Source organism: Argiope bruennichi, chromosome 3, assembly GCF_947563725.1.
Source record: "Argiope bruennichi chromosome 3, qqArgBrue1.1, whole genome shotgun sequence".
NCBI classification, from domain to species: Eukaryota; Metazoa; Arthropoda; class Arachnida; order Araneae; family Araneidae; genus Argiope; species Argiope bruennichi.
This window is the reverse complement of record NC_079153.1, coordinates 120,895,703-120,922,084: the sequence shown is the minus strand read 5'-3', so window position 1 is coordinate 120,922,084 and position 26,382 is coordinate 120,895,703. Positions and strand designations below refer to the sequence as shown.

Sequence of the window (26,382 nt, the reverse complement as noted above, 5' to 3'; positions counted from 1 at the left end):
AAAATTTTATACATAATACATTTCAACTTGTATCTTTAATAGTAAGCTGCATCTTCATATATATGACGTTATTTTTACAATGCTCAAATAAACAGAATTATGAAAACAGAACTCATTAGTAATGAAACGCATTTAAAAATTCTTTTCTATATATGACTTATTTAAATAATTGAATTCAAATGATTTTCCTAAGCAAAATTCAATAAAAAGAAAAGTTATAACTATAAATTAAAAGATACGATCTCCGATTTGGTCATAAAGAAATATCGTGATAAGAAACATATATAATTAGCAAAATGATAAATAATGAGCATGAATTTCAACAATGTTGAGATCAAATAAAAGTAGAGTGAATGAAAAAAAGTACTGCCACATGACATTTGAAACACAATCCAATAATTCATGCAATGTAATGATCAACAATAAGGCAATATCTTCATTGGAAAAAAAAAAAATCAACAAACCGATAAATAAATTCCATATATTGTATTTAAATCATGCATTAAAGTGGCACGAAGGGGTATTAAGATACAATGTCATACAATGTCAAAGACGTCATATAATTCGTTTTTTTTCCGCTAACATTTAATGATAAGGCGAAAAAAAAAAACATTTTCTGACGCACCAACATTGCAATATATGTTGCAGTATAATACATTTCCCATTTAGATATTTAGAGTCAAGCACTTGCGAAAAAATATACATAAATATTTTTTTCTACATACTTTCAAACGAATTATACGCGCTGTTTTGAATCACGTTAGGCTTCCAAATAGATTATATTTTATATGTGCATTATTTTTTGCACAAGACCTCCACAGGATACGCTGCGCCAAAACCAACACATTACAAAAATTATGTGTTTATGTCAGTTATTGGTTTAAATTAATAAGAGATAATAGTTAAACCAATAAAAATTTAAGCCAATTATCATTGGTTTAAATTAATAATTCCTTAGACATTCAATTCAACAACTTACAACACTTATAATCTTTACTGTTAAGAAAAGTTTTACAAAATCACAATAAGAAAATGCACTATATAATCTCAAAATAAGAGGAATTCATCTTCAAAAAGAACATATTTTAAAGTATCTACTTTGGCACAAAAAATCATGAATTTACTTTTGAAACACCCTGTATACAAAGGATTTAAAGTGATTGCTTTCTATATAAAATAAAAGGCAAGTAAAAATTAATAGCATGAAAATGCAGTCAATTACTAAAATGATAATTGGTTAAAATGCAATTCATTCTGAAGATACATTGCAACTGGCTAGCTATTCTAAAAGTAAGGGCTCTCTCAATTGCACTTACGAAAAGTCAATAAATAAATAAGCTAAAGAAAAGCACACCAAGAAAAAAAAAACCATGAAGCATCAGGAAATGTATAAAACATTGACTGAAACAAAGCCTCGACAGTCTAAAAAAATATATTCCTATCCAACTTTTGGATCTGGAGACTTACATGGCACTAAAAGGGGAGGGGGGGGGAGAAAGAAGTAAGATCGGGGAGCTGTTTTCCTTCGTCGACTCTCAATTCCTCCAATCGTACTAATGAAAAGAAATCCCCCTTTGAAGGACAAGATAAATAAACCTCCACTGCCCGATGCTGAATCCATTATCGGCCTCACTTTCTTGGGATTAAAGCCGTCACTGGATGCGGAAAAAGTAATGGATGCTCTAAGAGGGGCATTATTCCTTTATTCCACAATTTAATTAAAGAAAATGCTCCCCATCAATTAAAGCATTGGCTCGAATGTCCATAATATTTCCATTTAGAGAGGAGGAGAGTGGATCGTTTTATTAGAGAAAAATTGATAGATAGGAAACTCTGGGCCGTCATCCAAGAAAAGTGATTGCTTCCGAAAGATAAAGTAGATTTGGGGAGGTAGGATTGCCAAGAGAGACGGTTGCAGCTAAGAGTGAAATCTATTCTTTTAAAGATAAAGTAATTCAAATGTCATCTTAAAGGACGATTTTAAAAACTGTCATTTAATGAACATAGGAAAAGGAATAAATAAATATTAAATTACGTCAACTGAATTACTATTTTGGTAAAGCACTAATGCTTCAGATTTAGAGAAAATGCATTAATATTTTTATGACATAAATTTGAGCAGACGATAATAAAAAACAAAGCAGGGTTGATATAAGTATTTAAGCATTACTGAAAATACTTTAAAAGCAATTGCTTTAATTCAAATCTTTTCAATCATCTCTTTAAAAAAAGAATCCACAATTATATCATTGCAATTTAATAACAACTGATATTCGTAGTTAGTTAAAACTCGTAGTTAGTTTTATGCAGATGAGATGCTGATATTATATAACTCATTTCATGGCATAGAATACGATTATTGAAAGATCAATAATTAAAAGGAATTCACAATTAATTTTCTACCCTTTCTTTTAAAAATCTATCAATTTTAAATAAATTAATTAAATAAATAAACTAAAAAGATATTATCCATACATAACAAAAAAGATTTTCCGAATACTTCAAAATAATCAGGTCTATTATTTTTAATTACTAATTTTATGGTTTCTTATTCTTTGTCCATATTTGAATTATCATCCCATAACAACAAAATACAGTAAATTTTGTTTACAAAATAAAAGTAATTCTAACTACTCTAAAATAATTCACAAATATGGCAATCAAAATATATTTTGAAGTTTCATTTTAGATTAGAGAAAAAAGCAAGTCATGACATACCTTACAAAAAATCGTTTTCATGTGACAATAATAATGATTATAGTGTTCATTATAAGTACCATAAAGCACTGTAATCATGAATTTTAATGAAAAATCACAAATGATAAGTCTTACGAAACAATTATTCTGTGTTTGCTTATTACCAACTACGATATCCTCTTAATATCTTTCTATGCAAATAATGTAAGAGTCTTTGTAAAAAAAATTTTCCTTGAACAGTCAATATTATAAGAATGACGTAATTTATTAATCCTGGAATTAGGCTGGATCTAAATTATTAAAAAAAATACAGTAATGATATAAAGAAAGTGATACTACTTTCTTTAAGTGAAAACTTTTCCATTGTAATAGTTTATTGTAACATTAATCGTGATGACGTGCTTTTTGCAGTTATTTAAATTTTTTAATGAAATAAGAACTTCTAATTATGAACATATATTCAATGTCAGTTTTTGAGGAACACAGGACAATATTTACGTGCAAATAATTAATTATTAAAAGGCTATCAAAGCTATAATGATTTCTTTTCAAATATAATAAATTATATGCAATTCAAAACAGAGAAGTAAATTAAAATCATCTTAACCCTTTAAAGGGCCTTTTTTTCTAGTCATATGTTAAAATAGTTTTAGGCTTGAAATTAGAATAAGAAAAGGGATTCATTTAGCTTATTAGATAAATTTAATTTGATGAATTAATTAATTTGGTTAATTAATAATTAAGGAACCAATCAAGATAAATTTAATTTGATGAATTAATTAATTTGGTTAATTAATAATTAAGGAACCAATCAAGATACATCATTTTGTCTGAGATAAAGAACTGAAGCATCTAAGTTTCTGACTTACTAAAAAAATTTGTCGGAACTTATGCCAACCTACATAATTTCCTACAAAGATTGATCAATTTGGTGGAAAGCATACTTCCAACGGCCCTAGAAAAGGTTAAAAAGCAATAAGTGAAAGTGGTCTCCTTAAAATCTTCTCGCAAATCTCTAATAAGGGTGCTATCCATTCTCCCCACATAAAATTGCGGACTTTGTGCAAGGGAACATAATTATGAAATATATATTTTTGGCATTAATTTAACATTTTTATTGAATCTGCGTGTGATAATTGATTCTTTTAGTGATTAATTCCTGACAAGAGGTTAAGAGAGCCAGAAAATTGAATCCGTGCTTCAGATGCGTTTTTCCAAACGATTGAAACTAAAATTTAGAACAGAACTACAATTGTAGTCAATGAATCACTTATTAAATATCATTATATTTAAGTCATTGCGTTTTTGAGTTGTCTCGGCCGAAACTTTCACATCCTTGTGAAAGTACCGGCTGACAGACAGTCATCCCCTTTACAGATTTGATTCAACATTTGATATTCAAAACTGTGTACCAAATTCTTCGCTTTATTAGTTATAGCTTTCTTCGTTTTATAGTTATCGTGTTAACATATATACGGATAGCCGGACATACAGACTTCTTCTGAATGAATTTCGCTCAACATTTAATAGAAATCCACAAATTTGGTATAAAGACAAAATATCGAATTTCATCCATTTAGCTCAAAACGTTTATCAATTTTCTTTGCCACAAATAGACAGATATTTTCCTAAAACATGTTTTTCGAACTCAGAGAGGTCTAAAAAGCGGAGATGTGTCAAAATCTCGAGTGAATATATTATTATACTTTTCTCTATATTCCATACAAGAAAGTTATAATGGACCATAAAGCAAAGATTTTCATTTTTTCAAATCTATGTTAACTACAAATTTATACTGATGTTACTAAAAATATAAACTCGTTATTCGTACGACAGTAAAATAGAATTGACAGAGCAGAGAACTTATTCTATAAAAAGAATGCTCTTATAGTAGACTATGCAAAATGTTTAAGTATAACATTTAAAAAAAAAAAAAAAAAAAAAAAAACGTGAATAATTCTAAAGAAATTTTCATGGGATACAGCAATGTAAAGATGTTAAGGTTTATTAAAAATAATAATAATAAAATTATTAAGAATTACTTGGCAGAAGAAAAAGAAATGTTACAAATTACATTAGTTATGAGAAATCATATGCCAAAATTTGAAGAATCTGCTGACTTATTATTCAATCTGAAACTATAAGTAAAATTACGGAGATTACAGAGGAGCTTTTCAATATTTTTCGTTATTAATATTTTTGCTTATAAAGGAAAAAAGTTGAATTAATTTTTAAAACTTCGCTGTTTTGAAATAATTATATTTTATTGGGATATTAAAAGAAGGAATAAGTTAGAAATGTACAAATTCTAAACACTTCACAATAATTTTAAACTGCTATTTAATTTTCGTGCGATTAAAAGTTTTTACAATTGAAGGTTGGAAAACTGAGCCATCAATTAAATTTAAAGAGTCTTTTTTTTTTTTTTTTTTTTTTTTAAGGAATATGTATTTTTTTCCCCTTCCTTATCACATACAATTTTAACGTGAATCAAATAGTCAAAAATCCAATCAATTAAAATTTCATTCAAGATTAAAAGAAATTTTTCCGATATAACTGCAACAAGAACATCATCAATAAAAGCATTTTACTTTCAATAATTACGAGATATACTATTCAGTTAAAATATTTAAGAAATAAAACAGGAATTTATCGTTGATTTATTCTATCCAATAACATATCATTTATCAGATGAAATAAGAATTTATTCGGCAGACAAATACAGTATTTTCCTGTAAAAATATCTGAGCTAATAACTCTAAGAATTTCAATGAAAAAATATGACCGAAAATTTCCAAAATTAGGTAAAAAAATGCTTTTAAAATAAATCTGAATATTATAATATGTTCACAAATTGCATCTTCCATTTCATAAGCTATACTTTATTAACTCCACCTTTCAATGAAACAACATCCTAGATTTTTTGGAAATATACCAAATTTCAGATATTTATCTTTCAATGAATTACAGTGCTTGCATACGTTACAGACTACAAATCTTAATCATTCCAGGTAAACTGCGCTTAACTGCACCAATTCTAACGCAACACATCTGCAACATCATCACACAGTAAAAGAAAATACATAATAAAAAAACATAATAATAAAAAAAGATGGTAATCATGAATTCATTATGCAGCAAGCACCCCAATGCACCCTTTCCGACTACAAGAGATCGCGGCACAGATATTTCAGTCGAACACAATAGCTGCAACACATTCTCACCTCATCATCATCAACGTCGATTCCCGCATCGGAGAGCAAATCCTCATCACTGGTGGTGGCCTCGTCCGTGGACTTGCACCAACGCCGGCGTCGACAAGCAGGGGACCACACCGTCTTGTTGGCCATTCTGGGCACAATATTAAAAAATCCAAATAGAGGCACACATGCGGGGTGTGTGACGCTGGACAGCCGGCAAATTCAGAGTTACGGGGTAGAAAAAAAAATCAAAAAAAGGGATGCCGGCCAACTCTGCAGTGCTGCCGTTCCAAACTCTCTCACACAAATCTGCGCGGCGGACGATGCGGGGAACGGGATCTCTCACTATGAGCTGAAGGAAGTGGATGATGGTGTGTTTTAGAAAGGGAAGATCGAATGCCGGCAGGGGGCGCTCTTGCTGTGGGATGGTCGGAAGATTTGTTTTTAGTTTTTCCTTTTTCTTTTTCTCTCTGCTTCTTCCTTGTTTCATGGTTACTACAGCTTTCGCGCTGGGATGCTGAAGAAACAATGAATTTCATCCCTTTCTCAAGTACTAGGAAAACAAAATCGGCGCTTCCTCTTTTGTTTAGAGAGAGGGTAAAAGGGTATTCTGTGATGGAAAATGATCGCTGAATTGCTTGGATTTGACCGTAGTCGTTCGATCGTGGGATTTGTAGGCAGCTAGGTCAAAGATTCCCCCCCCCATATGTTGCATTTACTAAAAAGGGACCATCTGATGTTAAAAAACTTGACTACTTGATACCCAACTACTTGATATTTTAAATATTTTTAATATAAAACCTACGTGAAAGGCTGGTTAAAAATGGTTAAGATAAGACAGATTATTAATATGAGTAAAAAAAATTGGAATTGCTTTAAAAATTTGTTTTCCTATTTAACAGAAATTAATGTTAGTAAATATGAGATAAACATTCAATTTTTAAAAAAAATAAAGACAGTAAATTATATTTTCCTTCTTATTTTTTTTACAATTAAATCATAGGAAAAATCGTTAAGATATATAAATATTGATTTGATCAAATAATCTTTAATCATATCATCATAATAATAAAGCTGTAAGGAAAATATTTTTTTAAACTAAATATGTGCGTAGTTACATTAAATTACTTTTTTAAATAATCTAAATGAAATTTTAAGTCGCAGATATTCCTTATCACAAATGAATAATTTAAGAATTTTCAGAAATAATGTATACACAAAAATAGCGAACTGCAATTTCAACTAAATGCAAAGGAGGGAACAAACCTGATTGACAATTATCTTTCAAGATATCTTTTCAAAAGGTTCAATACGTCAGTAATTTAAAATGTCTCGATTTAAAAAAAAAAAAAAAAAAGGGAATTAATAAAAAAAAAAAATCAAGCCTAATACTTTAGATTTCAGCACAAAAATTAATTACGAGACTCAGTACAACATAAAATTAAAACATTTTATAAGATATGCAACCAGTTCATAAACGGAGCAAAATAATTATGAGCTAAAAATTTTGAAACATGAAAAGAGTGATGCAAAAACAAATAGTATCTTTAAAATTAAAAACTTTCGAAGTTATTATATTTTAACAGCTTCAGCATTTATACCGACAAAAATAATAGCCAACAAAAAGATTATTAATTCATGAATCTTGTTTTGAAAACCTTTTAATTAAACATGTTTTAAGATCATTCCATTCTAAATGCCATTAATCTGAAAATTATATTGAAGTTAAAGTAATAGAACTATTTGATCATTATCAGAACAAATACTTAAAGAAAGAAATATTTCGGAATAATCTGCATATGAAAATGACTTAAAAAAACTGCAACCGCAATAACAACAACAACAAAATTTAATAAAGTTTGAACATCGTTTGCATTTTAGCGGTTTTGCAAAAAAAAAAAAAAAAAAAAAAAAAAAAAAAAAATCTTAATAGAAGCATTTAAAATATGTATATTAAGTAAATGCTCCGTCTCTTTTTTCGCTGAAGAATTCTGAACACGAGGTAATTTAAGAAAATAACTGTAACAAGCTAAAATAAACGAATTAATGCTAAATAAGCTCGAAGCTCTTTTTGATATTAGAGGAGAAAATATTGCAAATAATTCTCCTGTTTGTTATTTAATTTTTTTGAAGTCGTTCGGAGAGGTAATTGCGATTACTTCTAATTTTCATTATGATAAGAGCACAGTATTTAATAGGTGTTACAAAACTAAAGAACAATGCTTACTATAAGAAAAAAAATAATTCGTTCAATTAAAATGTAATGTTCTTCGATTAAAATAATCAATGTAATTATCATTCTGCAAGTTAATTGCATATTTTTTAGTAAAGAAAATCAGTAGTTATTTCATTTTCCTGTTAAAGAAAATTATCAACAAATACAGCATTGGAAAAATCAACAACTTAACAATTTGTATGATGTAAGCATGTAATCCATCATTTTTTTCATTAATACAGTAAAACACCGCTTAACCGAAATCTGGATTATCTGAAATACCATTAAAATCACAAATCCAACTAAAGGGACTGGTCTTCTCAAAACATTCTCGCATACTTTTTAATAAATTTGTCATGCCAGAAAACGATTTGCATAACACAGGCATACAATATTTACGACATATAAACTTTTGGCGTGAATGAAGCATTTTTACTGAATCTATCGTGCTTTCCTTGGCGAGTTTTTTGGCGATTCATTCCTGGCAAGCCTTAATAGTAACCAAAATCAAATTTCCCATTAAAATTTTATATATTGTTACGAAATTTCCGGGGTTCGTTTGGATAGTGGGGGTTATATGGTGTGAAGAAGGCTCGATCACCAGGCGGCAGTAGAAAATAAAACAACGACGTTTATTTACACGAAGACACACCGGACATCACAAAGACGACAACTATATACAGCACAGAAGCCGATTATCTTCAGCCGAGACGTGCAGCATGCACAGCAGCATACAACAGACTCTACTGCAGACCGTAGCACACAGCTTAGTTCAGCACTAGCTTCACTCCGTCGCTGCTCCGCTTATCTCTGGAAGGCCAGTTCTTTACCGTCGGTTCCGACTACTCGGCAGCTGCGGCTGCTTCCTTTTATAGGTCTCAGGAGACGGGGCTAGAAGCCTCTCAACCAATCAGGAACGTTCGAGGTGTAACTCGGTTCCTACTGGACGGATCGGGAAAATTCTCGATGTTTCAAGTATAATCTATTTTGGCGCCAAAGTCGCCAAGTCACCAAATGGTCGCCAAGCTCTGGAACCTCATATGGAACCAACTATGCTGGGAAGCAGCATTACAGATTCGTAACAATATTTAAGTCGTTGCACTTTTGAATTGTCACGTTAACAAGTTTCTGAAAGTACAGATCGACAGACAGTTAACCGGTAGTTGGATTTGGCTCATAATTTAACAGGTGTCTACTCTATAGATGTTGAATCTGTATATCGAATTTTATTTATCTAGCTCTATTCGTTTTGTAATTATAGTGTAAACTTATATTCGGACAGACGGATTTCCTCGGAACAAATTTACTCAAAATTTGATAGAAATCTGCAAATTTGGTGTAAAGATCGTATACCAAATTTCAACTGTCTAGCTCAAAGCACTTTTCACAATCAGACAGACGAACATTATTCAAAAATGTGTTCTTCGAATTCAGGGAAGTTTAAAACTTGGAGATTCATCAAAATCTCGAATCAATATAATCTTTTGACCATTACTATGCTTTCTTTACACTAAGTATACGGGGAAAAAAGTATATAAGAGCAAGATATAATAACGATTATTCCCGTAAGATAACGAATAAACTGAGATTAATAAAATCAACTTAACAAAGAGAGTTTGGAAGAGAGAGAGTTTGGAGATTGTTTTACACTCAAAGCATTTCAGAATTACATATTGTTACGAATCTTCCCAGCATAGTCAGTTCCATAGGAGGTCCCAGAGCTTGGCAACAAACTTGGCGACTTGGTGAGGAATTTGGCGACTTTGGCACCAAAATAGATTATACCCGAAACATCGAGAATTTTCCCGATCCGTCCAGTAGGAACGGAGATACGCCTAGAACGTTCCTGATTGGTTGAGATGCTTCTAGCCCCACCCCCTGAGACCTATAAAAGGAAGCACACGCAGCTGCCGGGCAGTGGTGAACCAGTGGTGAATTGAGTCGTGAACCAGTGGTGAATTGAGTCGTGAACCAGCGGAGTCGAAGAGTAGTTGTAAACCGACGGTGAATTGGAGTCGCGAACCAGTGGAGTCGAAGAGTAGTTGTGAACCGACGGTGAAGAACTCGTCTTCTAGGGACTAGCGGAGCAGAGACGGAGTAGAGCTGCTGTGTATGCTGCACGTCTCGGCTGAAGATAATCGTCTTTTGTGCTGTATATAGTTGTCGTCTTTGTGCTGTCCTGTGTGTCTTCGTTCGTTGTTTTATTTTCTACTGCCGCCTGGTGATTGAGCGTTCTCCACACCATATAACTCCCACTATCCAAAGGAACCCCCGGGAAAATTTCGTAACAATATGTAATTAGATACAAAACTGTTAACAGAGGTGCATGTCTTAACCGTCAAAAAATAAATATCCGAAATTGTTCCCCCTATAGTTCGTACTGTATTAACTTTTAAATTGGGGCATTTAAATTTTGCATTTTGGAATTATCCCAAGAACTAAGAGTTTAGAAATATTTCAAGCGAAAACCATCTTTACTTTTGAAATATAAATAATCGGGAACAAAGGAAATGGCAATTATTGCACACGGCAATAGCAAAATAATACAACGTGACTGATAAGGAAGAAAGAATGCAGAGTATGGATACTAATCTATAGCTCGACAATAGTGATAAAAGCAAGGTATTTATAACACAGAAATCAACAAGAACAAGAATTGTCAACATTAGATACTGCACGTATTTTATATCGAGTCCTTAAACACATTTCATTCCAAAGATAGAAGAAGAATATTTATTTTGATAAAGCAAAAGAGCTTAATGCTTAAAAAAAATTCTCTAGGAGGAAGAAATAATGCGATTTCGTAGGAAAAAAAAAATAATCAAAATCACTTTAATCTCATATTCTTGAGATAATTAATACCTAGAACACAATTAACGGTAGAGTAAAGTAGAACATTTCAATAATATTATGCTATATAATTTGTATTATATAATATATCTTGATTTAATATTTTAACAAATAGCTGAAAATCTATAGCCATAAAATTCAACATATAAAAAAGGATCTGTAGAAACAAGTATATTATCAAATTATAATTTTTTTTATTGCTTAAATGAAAAAAAAAAAAAAAGTACGTTCACATCAGTACGTTCATTTTTAAAGGTTTCATTTTATTTATTTTTTAAAGTTATTTTAACAACACTACTGCTTTTATTATTCAAAGTTTAATCGCATGAAGTTTGAAAATTTCAACATTTCAAAATTTTGCAGAAAACAAGCATTTTCGCGCAAAAAACGAACAGACGATGAAAAAATACAACGGGGACAAATATAAGCAGTGGCAGCTCATGGTGGGATTATGGGTAAAGTACATGACGTATCATTGTCTCCAATTTAAAAAAAATCCTGAATATGCTTCTAATGGTTTCAAAAATAAATGAAGTATGTTAAAATAATTTCATTTTAAATACAAACAGCCAACAATGCATGTAAAAACACACCTTTACATTTGAAACAAAAGTTGTTCAACTATTTCTTCTTTCTTCTGTAGCTCTAGTACAGAGAAATGCATAAAACCATTCATCTACGATACGATCGCTTGTAGTAATAGTTAAAAAATAAGCATGGATATCATATAGTACAAAATATATGGAAGCTCTCTATATATTAATAATATCGGTTGCCTTTGACTGCAAACATAGAAAATCCCAAATTAAAATCTGTGGGAGTGATCTCAAAATTTTCTTACTTGGCATTGACATGAAATGGTTATAAAATACGAGTCTTTGGCGAGAATTTAACATTTTTACTTAATCTATTGAGTGATAATTGGCGAATTCTTTGGCGATTAGTTCCTGGCATGAGGTTATTAGCATACAAAAATCGAATTTTTGTTTTAGCCACATTTTTCAATACCAATTGAAACCAGAATCTGACACAAAGCTACTCTCGTAGTGACAAAATTACATGTCAAATCCGAGTTATTAAAGTCATTTCATTTTTGAGTTATCGCGTTTACATGTTTCTGAAAATACAGACCGACAGACGGTCAACCTCTTGTTGGATTTGGTTCAAAATATGACAGATGTCTGCACTATCGGTGTTATATCTGAGTACCGAGTTTTATTTATCTAGGTATCTACGTTGTTGTAATTATCGTGTTCACTTATAATCGAATAGCAGGACAGACAGACTTCCTCTGGATTTATTTTGTTCAAATTTTAATAAAAATCTACAAATTTGGGGTAAAGACCATATATAAAATTTCATCCGTCTTGCTCAAAACGCTTTTGTGTTATATTTGTCACAGAAAACCAGTTTCCAAAAACGTGTTTCTCGAACTCAGGAAGATCTAAAACGTGGAGATACGTCAAAATATCGAGTTCGAATTTTTTGACGACAACAATACTTCCTCTATACTACGTATACGAAAAAGTAAAAATGGCATAAATATTACATGATGTAAAATAAAATACTGCTTTTTATATATTGTGAACATTAGTTGTTTTTGATCGTAAATATCGAATCTTTTCATCGAAAAATATCTGCCATAAAATACTCGTAGTTTTCTATATATTGTAAACCTTCATTGCTATTGATTGAAAATACTTGAAGCTTTTAATTTTTAAAAAAATCATATAAACGTCTAAGGTACAAATAATCTACAAGGGTTGTCACTAATCAAAAGCAATAAAACTTAATTCAAGAAAGAAAGAAAAAAAACTGGCATAAGATTGCACGGTATAAAATTCGAGTAACCTTTTGCTTTTATCTAATTATTTATTTATCTCACTTACTGTATTAAATACTTATACGCTGTCTATTCATTAAATTGCAAAGAAAGCAGTGTTCTTAGTGCTTCTCGAAATTTCAGTCTTAAAAAGAGAGAGAGAGAGAGATAGTAGAAGACACATGAAACTGTATTCTTATAAATGGGGGGGGGATCAAGAAACAGTACCCTCGCACTCTGATTCCACGAATGAGAACAAGTGCTCGAGTGAGACAAAGAGATCTTTGCTAACAAAAGGTCGCGCGGATTCTAACGTCATCCCGCGGTTCATTCATGATTACAGCTTCCATTCACACGTTCCTTTCGAGTTACACTGCGCCCAGTCATTTTACTACTACTACGATGCCACCTACTTAATAGAGGTAGCCTTGACATTCGCCACTTTGAGTCATAATGCTCGAATTCAATGGAGGAATGTCATATGATGTCTGACTAGTAGGTGGACTATAAACTTCAGACACGGAAACGATGCACATTTTCAGACAAATATTAACTATTAATTCTAGTTACAAGCAATGGTGCAAAAATGGTAGTCTTAATTAGTAATGGCAAGTTTTATCAATTTAGGACTTTCAAAAAATTAAAAGCATAGATGAACTGTGAATATTCTTCAGGAACAATAGTTTAAATAGAAATATTCTCTTATCTAATTTCATAATTATTTTTAATTTTGTAAAGAACGAATGAATAATATACTATTATAGAAAAAATTGTCTAATAACGGAGTTCAGTCTTTTTGTTGTTGTTGTTGTCTAAGGGAGTCTTTCAGAAAATAAAAAAAGTGTGTTTCAGTTAATGCTTTTTGAAAGATATAATTACAGAATTATAAGTATTATATTAAAATATTGGTAAATAATCTTTCTCCACTATTCAGAGCGCAATAAATCACTTATTTTACCATAATTCTAAGCGATATTTTCATATTATATTTATCGTAGCATTTTTCCTGCATGATATGATTAAAATATTCTATTTAGAATAATGAGAAATTTTGATATATTGTCGAAAAACACACATAAAAATATTTTTACTTTATGTATGCAATAATTTTACTTTGGCCGCATTCATAAACTTATTTGTTTTTTATCCAGCTAATTTATAAAACACTTCAATTTCTGAGTTGCAATGATTTCCCCCTTACTCTCGGTATATCTCCTACCGGAGGACACCTTACATGAGAATGAGAAGCTTTCGGCATTATGGTTGGTTCTCGCCACCCGAGTGGGTACAGAAATGGTGGAAGTCGGCTACCACCTTCCGATGACGTGACGTGCTTCCCACGGGAGGATTGTACCGTGGCCGGTGATGGTCCATTGGACTCAACCTCAGTTCCCGCCAATGCTGTAGCGGTGGACCAATCATTCAAATTTAATCCGAATGCCTTTAATTAGGTGGGATGAAGTGGTTACTCTCAATATATATCAATGATAATTTTAACTGTATTAAAATGCTTTCTTTTTAGTTTCGGCAAGCAATTCTTTAGCTTCGGTTCCAAAGCAACTTCCGAAAACGGGAATTCCGCTTACAAGCTGTTAAGAAGCCGAGTATTGTTTCTTTGTCCACTTTTTGTTTCAGGTTCTTAGGCGGCCAAGCTACGCCGTATTTCTCTCCCAATGGTCATGACTCGGACTCGCTGACAATATTGAAAACCATATTAATCTTTAATCATTCGAAACGGTAAATGAAGTAATAGCTGTTTTCAACGACTGTTTTTTTTTTTTTTTTTTTTTTTGTTTTTTTTTTGTGTGTGTGTGTGTGTGTGTGTGTGTGTTTCTTTCAAGACAATGAAACACAAAAACTGTTCACCTAATATCATAAACATTTAACCAATAAATTGTTTTAAATAGTATTTTTATTTATAATTATAAGAAACACAAAAACTGTTCACCTAGCATCATAAGCATTTAACTAATAAATTGTATTAAATAGCATTTTTATTTATAATTATAAAAATTATGATCAAAATATTTATTTCAACAAAAAAAAAATTATGATTTTTAAAACTTCTTATAATTACATCTTTCAGTGAAGGTTTTATTTTTAAAAAAATAAAGCAAAACATAAATAAAATATAATAATTCTTATTTCAATCGAATAAAGTTTATCCTAAAAACAACCTTCTTCATCGATATATAATAGATGTACTTGAAAAGGTAATTTGAAGGAAAATACTTCAAAAATTAATAAAAGCAAAAAAAAGCACACTAGAGATGAAAATGGTGATGGTTATACCATCAATAAGATCACAACGTAATAATAAGTGGAGGGCAATTTCTCCCTAAGATCATTTCCTTCATATTGCCACACTTTGTGGAGAATAGCGAACATTATCTCAATAACTCCTGTTTTAAGAGGCCTCATATTTGAGTTAATGTATCGAAAGTCATCTTCGTCCCTTTGATGAAACACGAATTCCGCTGGCAGCATTGCTGCTAGTCCCCTATGCGAGAGCTTTCAAGTGCAGACCTATCCAATTATTTACGCAGACCCAAACTGATTAGTAAGGAAGGGGTTGGTGGAATGGGCAGCGCTGGGGAAAGAAAGCTTGTCCCCCACACATGTCCAGTGACGAATGGGCAGTGTACAATCGAAGATTCTTGAGATTACTTTAGGGTGGACTGCGGATAAATTTGGATGCAAGGGGACAGTAGATGTTTGAATTGTTTGCCTAAGCAGTGGAAACGTGTAATTTTGACTTGCATGTAAATTAGTTGCCAGTTCAATATTCCGATTTCGTAGGATAGTGTTTAAAGGTTACAAAATAATCAATAACGAATGAGAAAACATGGTATATTACTATGTACTGAAATTTAGCTCTTTTACATTATAAAATAAATTGCTAACGGAAGAAAGTTTATTATCGTATGCTAGATTGATTGGAAATGTTATTTTTATAAATAAAAAAAACACGAAAACACTTCAAACTGTAAAGAAAATACTCATATTTTGAAAAGTTGCTCCAAATTACATAACAGATGTTTAAAACGAAATTTGTTTTCAAAAAAAAATTTCTATATAAGTAGGCCATGTTTTTTCCAACAATAATTAACTTATATAGTTAACATAGCTTGACTTAGATTTCGGATTTTTCGTATAACGCCACAAACCAAAATTACAAAAAACAACATAAAAATGCAATTTTTTCATACAAAACAGTCATCTACGTTTTACTTCTTAACAATGAATAAGATTTCAAAAGAAGAAACAACACATTTCTTTTCCTTAACACTAGAGAACAAACAAAAATAACAAAAATAAGAATGGTTCAGAGAGAAAAACAATACACGAGTTTGAATTATTTAGTTAGTCTAATAGTTAAGGAATAGTTAACTATTAAATCTTAACTATTATTTGTTTTAAGGATCGATAACTTTAGCTGATAATTTTAACCAGTTAACTATTTCGACCTTTTCAGAAAATGTTTATCTAAATTGTATTAAACATAAATATATTATATAAATATAATAAAAAATTAATTATAAATATAATAATTAAACAATTATTATATAAATATTATAATTGTCATTTAATACCCTCGTCATAACGCAAAATGTTGTAATTTTTCCATGAGATGAGTATACTCGTCAAAAATAGTTAACTGTTTAATAAAAACGCATATTTATGAAAATTAATTCTACCGATATTACATAAAACATGTATATAAAAATTTATTCATTCTGCTCTTATGAGATAAAATAACGCTCTAAAGATATGTGTATGCATATATTTATCAAAATGTAACCTCGTATTTTATATTAAAAACTAATATTTCCATAAAATCAGCAGTAATTTATTAGTCAAGACGACAAATAGCTTTAGGATACGACTTTTAAAAATTAACTCCAAAAATTATGGGAAAAAAGGGGGTGAGTCGAAGATTTTTAAAACTTTTATTCACATTTAATTTTACTAGATAATCAATAATTAACCTTACTGGAATAAATTTAATAAATGACGCATTAAATCTCTCCATATCAATGAAGTTTTGAAAGGAAGCTTTTAAATATTTCATCACATATCATCGGAGGATAAATTCTAAAAATTTAAGGGATTTTATGAGGCTGTCTTTCTCCCTTCATCTGAGGCCCGTCAGATTCATCAAGGAAATAAGCTTAAGAATATTTACTTTGGCACATTTTGGCACAATTTATTCACCGTAAAGCTTGTTTAGCTTAAGAACCTGCTCGGAAGCAAAGAAGGACTTCCTCTTCACACGGCCAGCTTCTTGGCTTAGGTAAATAGCGTGTGCCCAGAAATACATCGCCAAACTTCATAAAGCAACGCCATATTTTTTAAAACACGAAAAAAGAGGAAGGGCATGTATTAAAAAAAAAAGTCAAAGGCCGAAAGATAATATTTTCCTTCTTTTTCTCTCTGAAATGTGTAACGAAAAAATTATTGAATGAATGACTGATAAAATATAATTTAGATATAATCTAATTACATAGCGACCGAATAAATATTAAATAAAAATCATATTTTTTTCATTACAACCAAACGTACCAAACAAATATTTAAAGTACGAAACTGCTTAATTTTCTATGGAATAATATTTTAAACCGAATAAAGATTAAATGTTATTTCTAATTCAGTGCTTTTAAATTTAATCATAACTTTTTCTAGGAGACTTTCTAAATAAGAATTTTTTTAATGACCTCCAATAAAGACCACATAGGACTTTGGAATACACATTTGTTTTTTCTAAATAAAATATATGAATTGAAGAAATACCCAAGAAACATTTCCAAAATTCCTGTGAAGTCGAAGAGATAAAATACAATTCCATGAGATAAAATACAAAAAATACAAAATTGCCCATGCGTAGAGTAAGATTTATTTTTCTAGAGTTTATTTAAAACAGAATCAACAACTTCCTGGAAATATTCCAAATTTATTGCCACTATAATGAAAATTGTCAAATAATAAATAACATCATTTCCAGAGACAGAGATTCTTCAGAAGAGACACATCTACTTTTAGAACTTTTCTGGTATCTGAATGACAGATATCTAACAGCACATCAGCTTGACGGTTTTTAATGTAAATTTACAAAATGTAGACAAAATCAAAGCTTATCTCTTCAAATTTCCTGAGACAGAGACTCTTCAGAAGAGGCACACTTACTTTTAGAACTTTTCTGGTATCTGAATGACAGATATCTAACAGCACATCAGTTTGACGGTTTTTAATGTAAATTTACAAAATGTAGACGAAATCAAAGCTTATCTCTTCAAATTAACCAGTTGACTATAGAGTTTATTTTTTAAAGTCCATCAAGTCCCTCCTCCTTTTAAAGTCAAGCGAAGATGCATATACACCTCGGACACAATACAAATTGTTGCATAATACATTTTTCAAAAATCATAAGATTTCATTTTTATTCAATAAAAAATTACACAGCGACCGAGCTAAAATGAAGATTTGGATTGGCGTGTTCACAGGTTAAAGGCACTTAACCTATTAAGCTATACTGACAATGAACATATCCAATGATAAATGTAACTGAAGAATTGCACCAGAAAATCCAAAATCTATCTATAAATTTGACACTCTTAAATTCTTAATGATATATTCGGATGCATTTGTCCTTATAAAAATATTTGAAAAAAGGCTCAAACAGCGTACGTATTTTTTTTTTTTAATGCAATGATGTTTTTTAAATCTGATTTAAATCTTAGTTCATTTCAGAATTTCTATTTTAAATTAGCCCATATGAACTTCATTCTAAAATGTTCCCTTATCTTCTGATCTTTTATTATTATTATTATTTCTAACACGAGCTAAACAAAATTGCTGACTTCGAAGTTCCCACACTAGTAAAAAAGGGATAAAAATCTTTAAAATTTATACATACATTTCAAAAATATCTAAGATTTCTTTGTCTAAGTCGATACGAGGCAAATCCCTATCAAGATCTCATAGTAAAATCAGTGAAGGGAAAAATTTGTCACTTTGCTCTTATATCGCAATGTAAACAGACGTCTTTTATCATCGATCCTTATACAAATTATGATTCCCTGCTGAAATACATATATTTCCCTCTTGATGATGCAATGGCCATCCCTTTATTTCATACAAATTACTTTATTACACATTTTTTTGCAATAAATTTTTGTATTTATTCTGGCAGTTTCAAAAATACTACAATATATTATTGATGTATATAACATTTTCAAAGATAATAGAATTGCTTAGTATTGGTAGCCTCAAATACCATTGCAGCAGCACTTTACAATATAAAGGCATAAGAGTGTGTGCTTTCTTCGGACTAAACACTTCTCGTCTCTTCAGTCTTCGAGCTAGGCACATTACTTTTCAGAAAAATATCAGAAATTTGTATGCGTCTCCTTTCAGTTTTAACCTGGGGAAGATAATTCTGAAATTTCCATTAAAAAAAATCAGATTTCATTTCAGTCAAGGTTACATACTTCTCACTTCGAACACAAATAAAATCTAAAATAATTTCCAGCAACATTATTTTGAGAAAAAGATTCGAGTAAGAAGCAGTGTGAATTGGTCCGATTCCTAAAAATACCAAGAATTAACTAACTGCTACAAATTTATCGTCACTATTTTATAAATTCAACTTCTATACTAATACAGTCAAACAGTATTGTTCGTTATTATTTATCTATTTTTGTTCGGAGAGTTAGAACAGAATAACGATTTTTTATTTCATAATTTGTTTATTAAATTGATAGAAATCTCAAAGATGGACCACATTATAAAACCCTTTTTTTTAATCATATTAATGTTTATAATCAGTGTCACAGTCGCTAGAAATTACGTTGATATACACATCTTTTTTTTTGGGGGGGGGGAGAAATATGCTATGACCTTTATGAATTCGTTACAACGAATTATAATCGCTAATACCATAATAAAAAAGAGAAAGATTTGACAATACGAATTCCCTTTGACCTTCTTATCAACTTATTAAGTAAATTACAGGAAAATATTTCACTATTCTATTCTAACCCTAAGAAAAAAAAATCATAATAATGGACAAAAACTCAATAAAAATTAAGCAACGCTGATAAGAAAGTTGAGGAAATTAGTCCTACACGTGAGAGGCGGACTCTTACCCATTAGATGTGTCCTGCCTCTAATGCAGAAAGGAGGAGGCCTACAAACGAGGCAATTGTGAAAAGGGGGCAAATGTTGAAATTTTCACAAAAAGGGAGCGCGTTTCGAGAGGTTAATAGCGGGATTATTACACGAAAAAAACCACCTAAATGGAGCGGGTGCGGTCCATGTGTGAGTAATGGCTCTCAAAAACCATCCCACATAACATTCAGGGCCTTTTTTTTTAAGATTAGAACGTGTAAATGGAAAGGAAAATGAAAATAATAATAACAAGTACACCTCGCTTTATCCGAAATACAGAGAGGGAGGGAGGGAAGGAAAGGACATCGGAGCACTTAGTAAATTTCTTTTTGGTCGTTTATGGTGCTGACACACAATATTTTTGTCGAATGGGCAAACATGATATATGGCTTCGTGATTTTTTTTTTCTTCCCCACTAGAGTAAGTTTGTAATAAAAATAATATTGCTCAGGTAGCTTCACAAAAAAAATGTGAATTAGGTGATATAGTCATTTACAGAAAAAAAAAATAAGCAATTACTTTTTTATGAATTGCGAATGCAGTTTCGTTATAACGAGTTATATTTGATAATGTCATTAAAAAATACATGATAAAATAGAATTTCTGAAACCTTTAAAAAACATATTCCATAAAATGTAACACTGCTTTTGTTTTCTTTTTAACAACGAATATCTAATATAGATGATTGAAATTAGACTTGTTATGTTAGAAATTTCGAAAACAATGATATTGCTAAAATAAGCAGAGGTGTTTTTTTTTTTAATTCATTGGTAATGGTGTCGATAAAAATCTTAGCTTTCCAATTATTCATCTTTACAAAAATTAAAGTCTATCGTATAAAAATATGTAAATAAGTCATATAAAGTATAAGTCATAAAGTATATCAGCCAATTATTTATCATTATAAAATTGAAGTCTATCATATCGTCGAGGAGATATTTCTTGTGTTCTTTTCTCTTATAAGGCTATTAATAGATTGATATTCTGAGTTCGATAAATTTCGCCGTGCCTGTAAAATCTTTAAGGAACTAGAGTATTTTTCCAAACGTTTATTCTAAAAGTAACTATATTAAAAGGTACTCTTTGTATAAATTTTATAAGACTTTTAGCAGGATTTTTGGGGAACTACACATTTATCATATGACTCCAAGTGTTTTTAAAGGGACTTGTTCTCAACTTTTATCTGTTTGATATTATTTCTTTTTTAGTGACTTTAAAAATAATCTGTAGTCACGAATGCTTTATAACTATACATATTATGATATTTATGTGTACTCATATGTTTCTATTGTGTTTACGTATGTCTAACTTCTTGACTCTTGCCAGTTGTTTACATTTTTATTTACATATGATTTAGAACTTTGTAATTCCTTATTCTTTGCTATTCTTTTTTTGTATGTGTGCTTTTTGTGTGTTGTGTATGTGTTTTTGATTAATACACTCTGTAAGTGGAGTCAGTCTCTGTGGTTATTTCAAATAAATAAATAACTTAGACTGATAAAGAGTAATGGTAGTCGGTAAACTGGTAAACATTTATTTTCAAAATTTTGTTTTAATCACTGCCAATTTATTTTCAGACAATTTATTACTTATAATTTTTTAAATTATTTTAAAAATCTTGATTTTTTAAATTCGATTTTACCAATGTTTTTCTCACAAAATATAACAGACTCTCGAACGACGCAGAGGGCATGCTCCACGAAATAGAAAATCAGAATTTATTTCACTTCAAAATCAGAAGAATAAAGAGTAATTGACACAGAATAATGGTGACAGTAAAATAGTGAAAGTTTATTTTAAAAATTTTGTTTTAATCACTACCATTTTGTTTTAAGATAATTTATTACTTATTAATTAAATAAATTAAATCATTTATTAATTAAATATTGTTTTTAATAATTGTGAAATTCTTGATTTTCAAAATCGATTTTACCAAAGTGTTCATCACAAAATATAACAGAATCGCGTACAATGTAAGAGGTACATTCCATGAAATGGGAAATCTGAATTATTTTCACTTTCAAAATGAAACCATCGAATAATAAATAAACAAATGTAAAAGCATATTGGAGGGGGGGGCGAAGTGTGAAAGCTCCGGAAAATCTTGGTATGAAGGATCAAGATTGTGAAAACATCTGCCAATCACTGCGAGAACCTGCAGACGAAAGAAAAGCCAAGTGAACTAAATCTTCACCCTGACCCTTTCACACTTGCCTCGCGACAGCGGGTTTAAACACCTGCTACGCGTAATCACCTGCTTCTCGCTCATTTACTGTAATAAATGAGCTTTGCCTCCAAATTAGATACTGCCGAATGGAGCAAACAAAAATAATGGCCCAGGATCAACTGGGAAGCATTAGCGATGCCCCTTGTGTGGCTCGTCAAACCACTCATTAGAGCCTATCTAATGAACAGCGCTATAAAGCAAAATTAGCGACGGGCTTCCATTTAAATAAACTATTCATTCTGTAAAAAGTTCGGCGATAATCTTCTTGATGTTTACTGATAAAATTATAAATGAAAATTTCATAAATCATGCAAGACGAAAGTTAAGTGTAGATAGCGCTTAATTAAACTTAGGATACTTTATATATAAAATGTAGCAGAATTTATAATAAGTGAAATTTATAAGAATATATACAAAGTAAAAATTAGATTGACGAGAGACACATGTTTAAAATTTCGAACTATTAATTAAAGAGTCACATTTTATTAGGATATAAATCATTACTTATTTGTAAGTCTAAAATTTTCGCGTTCATTACAGTGATAGAGTGTATTTAGATACACAGTATTCGTAGCAAAAATGAAGTTTAGAATTAATGATTATGATCAAAAGTGTTTTTTTTTTGCTAGTTTATTTCTTAAGTTATTTAGGGAAGGAGTAAAACTAAAAGAATGATTAAATATAATTGAAGGAACATATGCTTCAATTTCATATTTTATTTTAATCTCATTTATTTGGGTTTAGTTTAGTTATATTAACGTCCCGTTGTAAACCAACACGAGGGCTATTTTGGGACGGACCTCGTAGTTTTGAACCGCGGTCAGATGACGAGGAAGACACTTGAGCTGACACCCCCCTCTCCACGCCACACCACCTGGAGGTCGTTTGGCATGACGGATTTAACGTGCAACAGAGACCCTTACACGATGGGAAATACTAGAATCGGGTCTCGAATCTGAAACCCTACGGTTCACAAGCCGTGACCTTACCAACAGGCCACCACTGTCCTCATTTATTTGAGAGACTCATTTATAACATAATTTTTTTTAAAAATATGGACATTTACAAAAAACATTTATTTTCTGAGCTCCATTATTATACAGGTTATAAAAATGGCAAAAACCTAAAAATTATTTATATCTAAAGAGAAAGAGAGAGAGAGAGCAAAAACTAGACACGAATTTTGTAAACAGATTTTAATGTAGTTTCTAAAGAAATAACATTTCTTAAAAAATTAAAAATAAAAATAACAAATTGTATTTTTCCGCTTTATTTTATATAATCAGAAGGAATGGTTATAAAAATTCATTTAATGAAACCATAACATTATATAAATGCTTAAGGCTTGTCATAATTTTTCGAATTCGGAGTTCCATTTCATTAATAAAATATTCTTTTTCATTTAAATCCAATTCTCTGGATTTCAGTAATCTAAAATTCGATAAATTATTCTCGAATAGAAAATAACAATCTTAATTAATAAAAAGCGTCATAGAAAAAAGCATCAATGTTCATTAAAATTTATTTAACTTTTCAAACCAACTTTATATCGAATTTTTTTTAAAAAAAGACAAATTATAGACAAAGTTATACATATTATAGATATATACTTCAAACTATGAAAATTTAACAGAAATATATCACTTCTTCACAGGCAAACACTAATTTATTCAACTAAGGTTTACTTAATTTTTTAAAAATGTTTCACGCAGTTTCTTATTTCACGTGCTTGCTTATAAATACTTAGTTCGGCTAAAATGCAGGATTTCCTTCGGTTTCGTTGTTTTAAATACGAAGGGTTTTTTTTTTAATTTATTCAATAAAGAAATTAGAAATCTTTACTTTCTTAACTACACAAATAGCAAATGCACTTTTCCATTTTTTTTTTTTTTTTTTTTTTTAAAGAATTGAAATAAACTTTTCTACATCTGGGTCTTAGACGAAACTGAAAACGATTTAAACATATGCTCAGGATTCGTCCATTCGAGTATATATTCTCCAACCTCTTGATTGAATCGAAGGGTCGAACCCTCTTTGTCCTCTTTCCTGGACAGCATGCCGGCAGGTGGTCTCACTCGAGGCTAAAATAAAGCGACGATCTGCTTGGTTTAAGTGCAGAATGAGTTAAGAGAGATTTAAAAAGCAACGCAAATCCGAATTCACCTGGGCCCTTCATTTGACACTTGACGCACCAAACACCTGCTTGTGTTGCAGATGTTGAATGTGTACAGGGGGAAGGAGACACTTATTATCCATTCCATATTTAAATGACCATCTCCTTATCGATAAGGATGAAAAGAGAACATATCTAAGGAGACTGCCTACTTAATAATTGACTTGTTTGTATCGTTTCCCAGAAAGTAAGACGAGTAAAAAAGCATAATGCTTAACCTCGTTTCGCTAGAACGCGCTAGAAAGCGAAACAGACACCGTGCGTATTAGAATATGGAGATTTCTTTCTTAAAGATGGTTCTCATTAACGCTAAACAGGTTTTATTTTTAACCTTAAACGTTGTTTCCTGTTGCAGTTTTCACAATTATTAATTAATTGCTTCACGTAATTAAAATTTTCTGATGAAAATATTAACTACAAAATATATATGCCAAAATGGAATCGATTCATATAACGTTAGTGGTAGCTTTCAGACTAGGCAGCTGCCTAGAGCCATTCTGTTTAAGAAGGTCTATAGGCAGATCGATTAAAAAGTGTTTCTAGCTTGCTACCACATATATAAATTTATAAAAATATATATAATTCCTTTGAATTATAAATAAAGAACTATTAAATGAATGCTGACATGGAATTATTTAAATCTTGTTTAATAAATCAAAGTATGGGTAAATAATTTTTAAAAATAAATTGGAATATTAATAATTCTTGTTTGTTGTTTAAATTTCTCTAGATAGGTCCTATAAAATAATTTTTTGTGGTTATATATGTTTGAAATATGTTATTTATTATTTATTAATTAACTTTTTATTATTTCATAATAACTAAATGCTTCTATTGCAAGAAAATCATTAACTAATAATTATTTTTAACATATAAAAAATTTATTACTTTACTTTTACATAATTTTAAAACAAATAAGTGAAAACCTATATTATTATATTATCCTATATTATTAAACCTATATTATTAACTTATATTATTGTATATCATTAAACTTATATTAAAATAAGGAAATTACATTAAAATAATCATTAAGATGTTTATGAAGTTTAAAATGTGAAACTAAATTCACATTAAAAGGACTGGTTACAAAATGCCTGAATCCGCCAGTGCATGACGTAAGCATATCTAAATAGTCAATAGCCTAGTAGGGCAAGGTTCTGAGCAAGCATTATCTGTACTAGGGTTGCCTAGTAAGGCATTATCTGTTTATTTACTTCTTCCTATACGAAATATGCAAACAGAGAGTATTATAATGGTTTTTTTAAAAAATCGTAACAAACCCATCTATAATTTGTAATGTTACAGACCCACTCGATTATATTTTGTCTGTCGCTCTGTCTGTCTCTGAACATAATAATTCAAAAAAAGCTTCAGGTTAAAAGGTTGAAATTTGATACGTGGTTCTAATACCTGATTTGTAGATTTCTATAAAATTTTGGAAACAATCCATCAACAGGATGGTTGTCAATCTGTCTGTCCGAATGCAAGTGAATCCGATAACTATGAAGCGAAAAGAGCTAGATGAATAAAATTTGGTACACAATTTCAGGACCTAAAGAGTAGATTCCCAATATATTTTAAATAAAATCTATTCATAGGTTGACCTTCTGTTTTTCGGTACATTTACATGCATGTCAATGCGATAATTTAAAAATACTTCGGTTTAGATAAATGTAATTCGGCACATGGTCCTGTAACTAAAATTAAATGCCACTGTGCCGAATTTTGTTTTCAGTCAATTGAAAAAAGAATATCCAAAAAGCTCACTCAGTTTCCTCCATTATAACTACACACAAACTACACATACAAAGTACCACAAACTACACATGCACAAAAATGTAAATAAATAATAAAAAATTAGATCATTTGTGATGATTATGACCTTGAGCTTTTACGTGGGGGGGGGATAACATCCATATTTGGGAGTATACGAAAAGTTTCGCGGAGACCATTCCGCTGCTCTTATTAGTATTATATAAAATTCTATTACTGTAAAAAATTGGATGTATTTGGGGAAAATGAAATTGC

General features: G+C 30.5%; 1 protein-coding gene across 2 annotated transcripts in view; it reads right to left on the bottom strand.

The window, feature by feature from the left end:
- Positions 1 to 26,382, bottom strand: part of LOC129963026 (abnormal cell migration protein 10-like) — a 191,814-nt gene that overhangs the window by 58,480 nt on the left and 106,952 nt on the right. Inside the window, exon 1 of one of the 2 annotated variants that reach the window (XM_056077032.1) lies at positions 5,922 to 6,244. The exons of the other annotated variant lie outside the window; for it this stretch is intronic. Within the exon in view, the coding sequence (XP_055933007.1) occupies positions 5,922 to 6,047 (126 nt within the window). The 5' untranslated portion in view covers positions 6,048 to 6,244. Of the gene's footprint in view, positions 1 to 5,921; positions 6,245 to 26,382 lie in introns of those variants that run through there. 2 annotated transcript variants of the gene reach the window in all.